Source organism: Sciurus vulgaris (genome assembly GCF_902686455.1).
Source record: "Sciurus vulgaris genome assembly, chromosome: 1".
Lineage (NCBI taxonomy): Eukaryota > Metazoa > Chordata > Mammalia > Rodentia > Sciuridae > Sciurus > Sciurus vulgaris.
In genome coordinates, this window is record NC_136461.1 from 182,981,613 (window position 1) to 182,994,501 (window position 12,889).

At 38.0% G+C, this 12,889-nt stretch overlaps 1 protein-coding gene across 1 annotated transcript; it reads left to right on the forward strand.

Annotated features, from left to right (window-relative positions):
- Window positions 1–9,460: 9,460 nt before the first annotated feature.
- On the forward strand, window positions 9,461–12,394 carry LOC306656928 (nonsense-mediated mRNA decay factor SMG5-like; the record flags this gene model as incomplete). Its single annotated transcript, XM_079132529.1, has 1 exon — window positions 9,461–12,394. One exon carries the CDS (start codon window positions 9,461–9,463, stop codon window positions 12,392–12,394), a length of 2,934 nt encoding a protein of 977 aa, XP_078988655.1.
- Between the last annotated feature and the right edge of the window lie 495 nt (window positions 12,395–12,889).

A 12,889-nucleotide genomic window follows, 5' to 3' on the forward strand; every position in this document is an offset into this window, starting at 1 on the left:
ATATATTAATAATTGGATTTTCAGGTTTTAAAATAATTAGATTTACATACAAGATGCATTTTATAAATATACATATATAAGCATACATATTTATACAGTCATCTTATATATATATATATATTTTTTTCCTTTATTCTTTTTTCTTTTTCTCTCCACAGAGAAAATATCATCCTGGCTTTTGTGGTAATTACTCCCTTATTTTTTTCTGGTTTTGCTACCTATGTGTTCATAAATAATACATTGCTTAGTGTTTCCTAGTTTAAGCATTAGTGTAAGTACTATCATTTTCTTATGTTTTGCTAAGGCTTGCTGCTTTCATTCAACATTATGTTTATGTGATACATCCACATGGATATGTGCAGTGTGACTCATTTATTTTTAATGCTGTGTGGATATATTATAATTTATTCATTCAACTGTTGATATACAATTGAGTTATTTCCAGTTTTTGCTTTTTTAATTGTTTTGTTTTTATCTATTACAGACAATGTTGCTAGGAATATTTTTCTTATGTCAAATGGTACACAGGTGCAAGAGAGTTCTACTGCATAAATCTAAAACTGGAGGTACTACATTGTAAGGTATGTGAGTGTTCAATACTAGTATAGTAAGTTAGGCCAAAACATTTTTAAAGCAATTATATCAGCAGTATATTAAAGTTCTTCTTATTCCAAATCCTTGTAATTACCAAGTTTTGTCAGACTTTAAGCATTTTTGCCATCTGGAGGATATGCCCTGTATTTCATTGTGATTTTAATTTGCAAATTTCTGATTAGTGAGATTGAACATTTTCAAATTTTTATAGCCATTTAGTTATCCCTTTTATTGAAAGTCTGACGAGCTTATCTTTTTCACTTGTGATCTATAGACTTAAAATAATATTCTTGATATTAGTCATTTATTGTTAAGAATATTATAAAATATCCTTTGCTAATAGAATTTTTATACTACATTCATTTTTTAAATTGAAATTCTTGGCTTTAATGCAATGGAGTCTATAAATCTTTTTTCCTTTCGGTTAGTGAATTTTGAATATTGAGTCTTGTTTAAAATTTTCTTCTTTTCTCTGAAGGCATGAACATATTCTTTTCTATACATGCTAAAATATTAATTGCTTTGCTTTTAATTGCTATATTATTTAATGTCAGCAAAGATATCCATATGTTTTATATGGACAAATTAAAACAAAAATTCTTATTTCTTTTTTCCTAAATATAGGACATTTGGTATTTATTAAAGAGACTCCTCTGTGTAGCGTTTGAAAACCAATTTTATAATTATAACCTATTTTCTATGGGTTTTTTTGTAATCTTTTTCTCTGAAATATTTTTTAAAAAATTCTATGTATTATTTATTTTAACTGCTTAGAAACAAATTAAAACAAATATTTTTGATATATTTTGTTATATTTCACAGGCTCAAATAATTTCTGGAGTGCTAGGGAATGGTATTTCAAAATTGTACAGAATACCTTCTTCTCTGAAGATTCCGGAACATTAAAACATCACTCTGTTAGGTATAAACAAACACTTTCTAGTTATATTGTCAGCCAGAACATCTGACAATGGAATGTCATCATTGGAAGGGTACATACCATAATTTTAATATTTCTATTCAGATGATAATAAATAATCTTCCCTTAGAATAAAAGTGTAGGACTACCTTTTAAATTCATGAAATCATCCTCATTAGAGTTTAGTATGATCCCTTATATTTTGGTATTATGTCTAAGAGAACTTTGCCTAACCCACAGTCACAAATATTTTCTCTCAGGTTTTCTTCCTAGAATTTTTTAATTTCAGCTTTTGAATTTGGTCTGTAATTCATTTTGAACTTATTTTTGTGAATGGCATTATTTTGTTCTTTTGAACGTGGCTATCTGGTTGTTTCAGCACCATTAATTAAAAACACAGTTATTTCTCCATTCAATTATTTTGGTAAATCAAGTAACTATAGCTTTACTTATCTGTTGTTTTTCTTAATTTCATTTTGGATATTTTTCATTGTTGACATGTGGAATTACATTTGATTTTGTGTTCTGGATTGATTTTGTATTTTGATTGTTTGCCCAACTCCTTTATTATTTTTTAATAATTTTCTTGGGGTTTAATATATAAGATCATGCCATTTGCAAGTAGTGACAGTTTTTCCATACAGATTTTATTTTTCTTGCCCTAATTTCCTGGCTAGAACTTCCAGAACAATTTTGAGTAGAAGTTGCAAAAGTAGACATTCTTGTCTTGTTCCTGCTCTTAGAGGGAAATCATTCAGTCCTTCACTATTTATTATGATATTCACCTAATTTTTTGAGATGTTCCTTATCAGATTGAGAAAAGGTCCTTCTATTCTTGCTCTTCGGAGTGTTTTCATCATAAAAGTATGTTGAAAATTTCCAGTTCTCTCTTCTACACTATTGAGAAGAGAATACATTTTCCCCCTTTATTATATTGAAATGGTGTGTTATGTTAGCTGATTTTCAGATGTTCAAGAAACTTTTCATGCTTAGAAACTTCTCTTTAGTTGTCACAAATAAGTTTTTAAAAAACTTGCTAGATTCAGTTTGCTAGTATTTTGTTAAGTTTAGCATATAATATTAATTAGAGATACTGTCTATAGTTTTCTTGTGAAGCCTTCCTCTGGTCTTAGTATCAGGATGATGCCAACCTCATAGAATGAGTTGGAGAGTGTTCTTACATCAATATTTTGAAAACAATTGTGGAAGATTAGTATTGATTCTTCTTTAAATGTTTAATATAATTAATCAGTGAAGTATCTGGTACTGTACTATTCTTTGTGGGAAGTATTAAAATTATTAATTCATGATTTAGATTCATACCATTCATGTAATCATACATGAACATGGGGTAATGATGTCTGTCTCATTCCACCATTGAATCTACATCATGTTCAACCATAGAAATGAAATGATGTACCCCATTTGTGTACAATGAATCAAAATGCAATCTGTAAAAAATTAAAAAAATAATTAAAAATTTTTAATTTACTATCTTTACCTATTATAGATCTAGTCGAACTTTTGATTGTTTATTGAGTCCATTTTACTAGTTTATGTCTTTCTAGGATATTTCCATTTCACCTAAATTATTCTATTTGTCAGCAGATTAACTCTTATGTGATATATTCTTCATGATATTTTGAAGTTAAATGAGGGACAGAGTCTAGGTAAAAAAAACAAAATCCAGCCCAAAGGTTTAAATGAAAGGCTTAGAATTCTACCATGACTGGGGTGTGAGGGAGCTAGCTTTTTTCTTTAGGAAGCACAATTTCTATGCTGAGAATGACCAATGGGCAAGAAGAAATGCCGGGGTCCAGCCCTAGCAGGAGTCCATGGGTTCCACACTGGTAAAAGGGGCGCGGGGAGACAGCGTCGGCGATGGATGGAGAATGAAAGACACAGACTCTAGTTCTGGTGCAATCAATCCCACTTTATTCTGGGGAAGGCTGGGTTTATATACATTTTTCTTCAGGCTTTGATGACAGGCTTGTGATTAATAAAATCAAAGAAGTTTCCAAAGCATAGGCAGAAATTGTTTTTACCGAAAGATTATGAGAAAACAGTAACCTTACAGATTATCCTACTTAATCACAATTATTTTAAGCATATCTAACTACATCAATGAGCTAATACAATGTTTATTTCCTTAATATCTAAACTCTATATGACCTAAGACTATTTTTATTATTTTTGCGGTAAAGTGATAGGCAAATAATGTCATGTGACCATCTCTACTAGGTCCTTCTGGTTAATATCTAAATTGCTGAGTTAAGGGTTACAGGAGGGCAGTGGTCCCAATGGTTATTATGTACCAACGTTTATTATAGGGGTGACATATTCTTTGTAGGAAGGAAGGAATGTTGTGAAACCTTATACTTTTACCTTACCACCACACATAAACAAAACCATCATCTGAATTAAACCACCCTGTAGGAGACAGGGGGAGATCTATATCTACCTTCTCTAAGGGCTTGCCTTTAGGGGGGTACCAGGGCTTGCGATAGATAAAATAAGCTAGTCCATATCTAGTAGCTACTGTGGGAGGTGCTTTGTGCTTAGAACTTGGGGAAACATTGTTATCTATAAGTTTCTGTGCCCCAACAGGTTCTGGCTGTGCCAGTAAATGCAGTGTTTGATTTTTAACACAATAAAAACATTCTCCTGTAGTGAGGTTAACATCACAGGGTTTCGACATGTGTTTTGTCTCCGTAATGTTTTTCTGGAAATTTGTAGAATTATTCCCATCACCTCTAGCAAGATCCCCAGACTGAAGTGAGGAATATATTATTAGGAAAACTCCACAGAATAACATCCAGGCTAGGGAGGCATACATCTGGCTACAATCCTTTTAGGATGAGTCTCTGCAATCATCCTTGAGTGGAACTCTGTCAAGCACTGCAAGGAGAGCCAGATGCCCCCGCAAAGAAATGCTTACCTTCAGTCTGTCTCTGCTCAGGAGTTTGTTGTTTTATTTTTGAGGCTTATGTTTTAGAATTTGCTGATTTCCACAATTGTGCAAGGCTCTAAAGAACCAGTTTTTATGACTAGATTTAGATGGGTAAAGACAGAAAACAGTTATGGTGTTGTCTTTATGCAGGAAGTCATCTTTTTTATCTCATTTTAATTTACGTTATTTTTCTTTTCTTTTTGTTTTTCTTGATGATAAGAATTGAACACAGGGATGCTTAATCATTGAGCCACATCCTCAGTTCTCCAAAATTGCTTAGGGCCTCACTAAGTTGCTGAGGCTGGCTTTGAACTTGTAATCCTCCTGCTTAAGCCTCCTGAACCACTGGGATTACAGGCGTGCACCACCATGCTCAGCAATTTATTACATTTTTAATTGACACATGAAGGGGAAGTCCATCGACCTTCTTGTGCATAGTACATATAGCTCTTTGAGTTGCAAATGTGGGTTTTACCCAGGATTGGCTTCCAGCATGGCTTGAGAATATGGAGTCTCTTCTTCATGATCAATTGCATTGCCATGGTGGTGTGAGAACAGGTGACTTTTATTATGTATTTTAATTCCATCTTAGTTGTTGAGTTCACTTGGGGGAGGGCTCTAATACCATGAAGGCTGGCCTTGGAAATTAAGAACCAGGTTTGACATAAAATTTACAGGAGGAGTTGTCATGGTTTTAGTTCATTCCTTACTGCCTACTGACTCTTAAAGACAAATATTGGTGTCCTGCAAACAGCTACTTTGGAATTAAAAATTTCCATTTAGAGAGTGTTCAGTAGACCAGCAGCACTGTCATTCCATCGACACAGAACTAAAAACCCGGCCCCACCCCAAACTACCTTAATACAAATTTGCATTTTAAGATGTCCAGGTGATTTCTAAGCACAGACATCCAGTTCTTGGTATTATGGGATCTTTATATATACTCTTGCAATCTCTTCTCTGGACTTGAGTTACAAAGGGCTAACCTTGGGAGCATTGTTCTTCGTTACAGTTCAGAAATAGTAATCAATGCACTTGAGAAGCAGTTGCCAAATATATTTCAGAGTGAAGGCATTGTAGTTACTGCAACTAGCTAATCCTTTCAAGGGTAAGAACCCTCAAGAAGGATCCAGCACTGGGAGAATGGAGGACCCATTTGAATTGATGGAAAATTCTCATCCTTTAGGGTTTCATCCTTAGTGACAGAATCCATTATTGGGAATCCCTGTGTTCTGTCATCTAGGTCTTAAGGAAAGAGTTCTAATTCTCAAGGAAATGTAAAATACATATATTTCTTGCACAGTAAGATGGTTTTAATTTTCTTGTTTCTGTAATTTACTTTTCTAACTCATCTCAGTTTTTGCTCTTTGTCTCTCTTCCTGATGTCTCTATTGTCTGAATCATATTCTGGTTCTGAATTACCAGGCTTAGCAGCCTGAGTCAGCCTTCCAGGCACAGTGTACGCAGCTGATGCCAATTATGCAGAGTCAATCCAGGTGCCTAGATAAAGTAATAGAGGCTTTGAGGGTGGGAGTCAAAGCTGGGGAGCCAGAGGCTGAGCAGCAACAAACTCCAGGGACCACAGCTTATTGGTGAGTTTAAAAGTGGGGTATGAAGACCCTTCTTTGGAGTCATCTCAATGAAGGAATTTAATTTTACTCCTTTTATAATCAATATTCTGGGCTTTCAGAGGCTTTGTCAGGGAACATCAAGTTTCAAAGAGTTGTTTGTGATTTTTCTGTGGCTTCACCAGGGACAACTGTGCAGAACTGCCTTGAGTCAGCAAGCCTGCTGGGAAATTTATCCTAATGCCTGCACAGGAGGAAAGAGGTCCTGGAAGTTAGGTCCACTAACTTAGATCCTGGATGTTTAGTGGAACTAATCATTAGTAATAGAGTGAAATGGGGCAGTGTGCCAGGTCATATTTTTGTCTGTTCAGAGAGAAGGAGCCATTCTTAGTAATTGCTCAGTTGGAAATATTTGTGAAGAAATTGTATTTTAACTTAATAGATTTATATAGACCACTGAATGTTTTGTGTGCCATGTAAACTAGAAGATCATCAATTCCAGTGACCCAAATTCATGGCCTTTTGTTATTGTTTACAGAAGTTAGTAGAGAAATAATAAATACTTATAAATATCTTTTGAGTTTTTTTTTTTTTTTTTTTTTTTTTAAACTTAGCAATTAGATTCAAGCTGAGAAATTTTCTGCTTCCTTTGGACATGTTGAATGGAGAATGGTTTCCCAAATTAAATGAGGTAAGATTATATTTAGAAAGCTTTTCTTCATTTGGTCATATTTCTAAGTGAATTATTTTATCTAAGGCTTCTTTACAGTTCTCACAGAGACTTAATATCTTGAAGACATCTTAGAACTGGTTTTCTTTCTAGTGTACCTTGTGTCCATACATTTGGTGTAACCTAAGTGTGTTTATATTCATGTTTCATCCCAGTTCAGGTTTGTGAGGATTACAAAGTTGTTGTTTATTAGAGCTGGCTAAGGGTAAGGGAGGAGGGCTCCAGGCCTCTCGCCAACCCAGTTTGAACCTGGGTGCGTCTAGGCCTATGATCTTGGCAAGCAGGTTTTACACAACTGCCTCGGAAGGACTGCAAAAGAACATGGTCACCTGGAGTCAATAGGTGTTGTTAGAGGACCAGGGAATGGAGAAGTCTCATAAAAACGATTCAGTCACTTCCTCTCCTTCTTTGCCTTTAAAGTGGAATTCATCTCTCTTCAAATATTGTATAGGTTTAGGAGTTTAAATTTTTTTTTTTCTATATTGTAACTTCTAGCATCAGACTTTAGGCTCGATAGGAAACTAAATTTCCTTTTAGAAAGATTGTGTGCCTGTGATGTGTGGTTTTAATCCTAGGTCTGTCTTCTGCATGTGTCTGTTTAGAAGGTTTTACCTTTTCCTCAGTCAGCTTTTGCAGAATGGGACACCCCAGAATAACCATTTATTTACCCGTTCAGGGAAGTCCTCTGTGTTTCTTTGGAGATTTCAAAGGCTCTGTCATTGTTGGTTCTGGTTGCTTTTCTTGCTCTCTGACCCAGATCCTTTTTTCTTAGTCTGCCACATCTCTTCTCAAGTTTGTATATCCTAGTCATAGCTCACAGGTGCTTCTATTTGCTACTCTAGTTCTATTGATACTATATGGATATACGTGTATTCAGGAGTCTTGTAGGTATTCTAGTTTCTGAATCAAAACTTTATAATTTATGCCTAATTATAATTTTTCCTTTAATGTCAATGATATAGATTTATAAATTGCAATGGTCAAGAAGTTGCATTAGAAAGATGACACTATAAAGGATCTTTCAGAGAAAAAAAGCAACTGTTATCACAGCAATGTCTTAATTTTTCCATGTTATAGTTTTTGAATATATGATTTTTCAGTGAATATACTGTTTTCGTTCCACTCTTTTCCAAGTAATTATTATTTCTATAAGTTTATGTAGTTACTATATTTGTGGATTTAATGATTTTCTACTATATATACAGGTATAAGATCATTTCATTCATCATAGGGTAGGTTAATTTCCCTTGCTTCTTTTGTTCTTTCCTTTTATTAGAAACACATTTGGAATGGACCTCTTATTCATGTAGGTTTGACTTTTAATAGGTGTATTTCCTTAGAAATCATTGGGTCAAAGAACATAAATGTCTTTGTAAATGAAAGAAAAAATGTTAAACTTGTAATGCTGCCAACTGTGCAAATTTATGAAAGTTTTATCAAGGCCTTGAACATTGGCTATTCTAATTTAAACATATCTTAACAGTTTGATATGATTAAATTGTTACTTCAAGTTTGCTTTGATTTGCTTTCATGTCTATTTGTCTTGTGTGTGTGTGTGTGTGTGTGTGTGTGTGTGTGTGTGTGCTGGGTATAAACTTGGGGCCTAGTGCTTGCTACCACTGATTTATCCATAGCCCCACTAATTTGTTTTTCTTTTAATATGTGCTTACTCTTTGTGTTTTCTTTTGTATGGATTATTCTTAAGTATGTTCTTCTCTTCTCCATCTATCCTGAAATTTAAAAGCAAATTCCACTTAGCATGAAGGGATTTCATATATATACATAAATTACCCAGGACCAGGTATTGGACTCAGGGTGCTTAACTACTTAGTCACATCCCCAGCCTTTTTTTTTTTTTTTTTTTTTAAATATTTTAGGTCTTGCTAAATTGCTTAGGGCCTTGCTAAGTTGCTGAGGCTAGTCTTGAACTTGGGATACTCCTGCCCCAGACTTCCACGCTGCTAGGATTACAGGTATGCAGCACTATGCCTAGCTGGGATTTTATATATGTTTTGCATGAAAACATTATTTTGATATGTTAACTGTATTCTAGGTTGAATTTTCTAAGGAACCTAACCCTTGATTAAATTTAAATTTTGTTTTGAGGGTTTATTTTTCCTTTTTTATCAGTCAGTGGAAATGGCATAAAATTTTATTTCACTTTTAGATAAGTATCTTAAATAGCAAAATGGAGGGTTTTTGGACCATGGGATTGAAAACTGTATCCAAGGAACTGACATTTGGAATATCTTTATCAATATCCCATTATTTATTGGGCATCTTCTTGAACCATACATTGTTAGAAATTGGGACACAGTAGTGACCTGGCTCGGACCATGCCCTGAAGAAACTTTGTGGTCTGGTTTGGAAGAAAGGATAACGGGTAATTCTAATAGATGCACTATCATAGGAGAAACAAAACGAGGAGGACTTTTCAAGGTGTTGAGTCTCAGAATACCAAAGGAAGCCAATGAAGTGCGAAGGGAGGCATATCTTCTTACTTGAGGAGTTAAAATTGGCTTGCTAGAAGAAATTATGCTTAATTAGAGATACAAAGGATGATCAAGGCTTTACTGCTATATCCAAGAGTTACTGTTGTCCTCTTTGTTTATTTTTGGTCTTTGTGGGTGAGCACTAATAGGGAGTTTTTGTCTTTTCTCAGAAGGCACACATAAGCATCATCGGAAGAGTCCAGCCCTATGGAGAGAAGCCAGGCAGAAGTCCCAAAGGCTGAACTCCTCTACCAGGAGGTGTGCTTGGCAGTTCAGCATCTTGACCTTTTCCTTCAAAAGGAAAATGCCCACAAAGAGGTGTTCAAGCCACACATCCTGGCCCTCAGAGATATAGTTCAGAAAGCTTGTATTAAACTCATGTTCTTGTATCCAGTGGCTTATGGGAGGAAGGCAGAAGAACTGTTATGGAGGAAAATGTACTCTGATGTTGTCATGCTGCTAATGAAGGACAATAGAAAATACATGGACACTTTTAAACACTGGGAAGGTCCCTTGCAAGCTCACCTGAAAGGAGGCCTCAAATTCTACGAGCATCTCTTCCTGTTCCTCCAGGGTCACTATGAACTGAGGTTACAGAGTTATATAGATTGGCCTCACAGTGTGATTCACTTGATTGGCTGTAAGAAAGTTGGGCCCACATCAGAGGAAGAGGTCACTTGGGCTCGAATGGCCTGCCATCGCTGCCTACTCTACTTGGGAGACTTGTTCCGATATCAGAATGAGTTCTTAGACCTGGCCACAAAGGACTTGGCAGAGAGATGCTATTACAGAGCCCTGTCAGTGGCCCCACACATGGGGATGCCCTTCAACCAGCTGGGAGCTCTCATGGGGAACAAGTACTGTGATGTTGAAGCCACATACTTCTATCAGCGCTGTCTCCACTCAGAAGTACCTTTTCAAGGGGCAGCTTGGAACCTCAAACAGCTCTATGATCATGCAGGGAAGAGGTACAGCAGTCTGAAAAAGTATCAGGGAAAGAAACTATCTCGCAGCCAGAGGCAGTGTTGGGACAACAAGAGGCTGCTGGTTAGCTTCCTCTACCTTCAGAGCCTCCTGCAGCCTCGGAGAAAATTCAGAGTGACTAGGTTGATAGCCCTGTGCCAGTTGGTTCTGGAGGATTTTCGTCTCTGTCTTTCTTATCGGCTATGTTCACCTAACCCATGCCAGCCTTCCACACAGGGAAAGGCCCCCAAAGACTATCTGTTTCTCCCAGACCTCCTCATCTTCCATATGGTGGTACTTTGCCTCATGAATGTGCATGGCCTGAGGAAAGCAGGCTCAAAGCAGCATAAGCCAGCTGTCATCTTCACCTTGACTCTCTTCTCTCATCTCATTCAACATGTGAATGCACGGATCCAGGCTGAACTCCAGAAAGGGAAGCTGACTTCAGAGCTGGCTGTCCCCAGTGATGGAGACCAGGAGAAAGAGACTGGGAAGGGTCAACAAGACTTTCCAACTCTGAGGCTCCACCACAGCAGATCCCAGCAAAGCCCCAGGTGGTCTTGTGTTTCTAGTGAGGGTTACAGCTCTGAGGCTAGTTTTCATTCCTGCTGTGACTCTGAGACAGAAGAAGAGGAAAACACATCCTTAAGCTCACAGGCCCACTCGGAAACAAAGAGTGAAACTTCTCATCCAGATACAACTGATGAAGAGAATGGATCCCTGAACTCAGAAGCAGTGCAGGGAAGTGGGACCACATCCAAACACAAGACTGCCAGTCCCAGGAATGAAACTAAGGCACACAAACCTAGTAGTCCCCTCAATCTCTTGCAAACAACTACTTCTGCTAAGCTGCCAGCTCCAGTAAGTGCAAAACTGCCAAGAGGACATGGCTTGCACATGGCTCCTGCCTTTAGTCACAGTGCCCTGAAGCAGTCTGAGCTGAGCCCTGCCTCTGACAGTAGCTCGGGCTCTGAGGAGGACGTGAACAGCTTTCCTGAGATAGAGTGGCACAGCGGTTCCTATTTGGGGCAGAGTGCCTGCCTTGACCAGTCTTACACAAATCTCCAGACCATTCAAACGAAATTTAAGGTCCTCTCTGCCGAGGGATTGCTGCCCACCATCAAGATGATCCTGGGCTGGCTTCGCACTAACCATGGCCTCCTCACCTCACATTGGCAGAGTTCTCTTAGCCTGTGGGACCACCTGTGTGTGCTGCTGAACCTGCTGCCCTCAGTGGGTGACCTTCAGCAACCGGGTCTGGGCCTGTCCCACTGTCTCCATGATTTGCTGCGGAGCTGTGCAGGCCCACACACTTCCAGATTCCTGCAACTCCCTGAGGACATTGCCCTGTTCCAGCTCTGTTCAATGCAGGCTTCTCAGGAGAAAGTGGGATTAGAGCAGGACCCCCCTCCACTCAGTACCCAGGATGAAGCTGCCCTGCGCATCTGTTTCCTTAGAAGTTTTGGTCACTTTGCAACCAGACTCCCAGGACAGTTCCTGAGGTTTGACACTAAGTTAGGTTTGTTTGTGAGCAGTACACCTGGAGGACCAGAAAATCCATCTTGGCAGTTTCCTGAGAGAACTTTAAGGATCAGGTTTTCCAAAGACATAGTCCAGCTCTGGCTTCAACGAGAAGTGGTGCTGCTAGAGAAGACACTTCGGGGCCCCCAGACTCATTCAGCTTTGACCCCTTACCTATTCCCTGATCCCAGGGCCCTCTGTGAGCATCTTCCAGTTATCCAGCAACTTGCCACAAGTGGTAAGTTTTTCCTTATAATACCAAAAATTGTGGTTGACACACTGTACATCCTGAGAAGGGAAGATCGAAAAGTCTTGGCAGCCATCGCCTTCCTAGAAGATGAATTGAAGAGAGGGAACCAGAACATTCTCTGCCAATACTTTGTATCTAAGAGGTTGTTGAGGCCCAGGATGACCAGGTCAGATTCTGATGCCTGGGACCTCTTTAATATTCTTGACTTCTGCAAAGATCTGCTGGATTCATCCAGGCCAGGGACACCTGATCCCAGAGGCATGGTGACTATTGTCACTGGTATCTGTTTGGACAACCCTAGAAATTTCTCATACCCTCTGCAGTTGGTGCTGGGGGCAGCAACTGAAGCTGGTGTGGAAATCAAGAATATCTTGTACTTCTGCAGAGAGTGGAAGGCAAGCAGCTGACATGGCCACATCTCTCTCCTTCTTCCCCATTCAGCATTTATGGGTCGCAATTCAATGTGTTTCTCTCTTGTAAACACCTAATGTTAAGGTAGATATTGTGTGAGTGAATATCTGTGTCTACCCATAGGTTGAGGTTTAGTGTACCAGCTTCTAGAGGCCTGCTTAGTTCCTTCTTTGTCATCTTGACTTGATACCATATTCTCTTTTGGAAAATCTCAAGATTGTCTCAGCACTTAAGTGTTCTTAGGGTAAAGAAACAGCTTCAGGACTCACTCCCAGGAGCACACCCAGCTTTGTGGACATTCTGGAATTTTCTTAGCTTTGTTTTATGACATGGAACTTTTAATGTTTTTATTATGATGGGACTGTGCCTTCTATTGAAGGTAGGCCTCTGCCATCTCTGAAAACTCAATAAATACAAAACTAAAACTCATGATTTTGGTGAAGGATTTTTTTTTTTGCAATTTTTGGTCATGGCTTCCTTATTCTATGCTC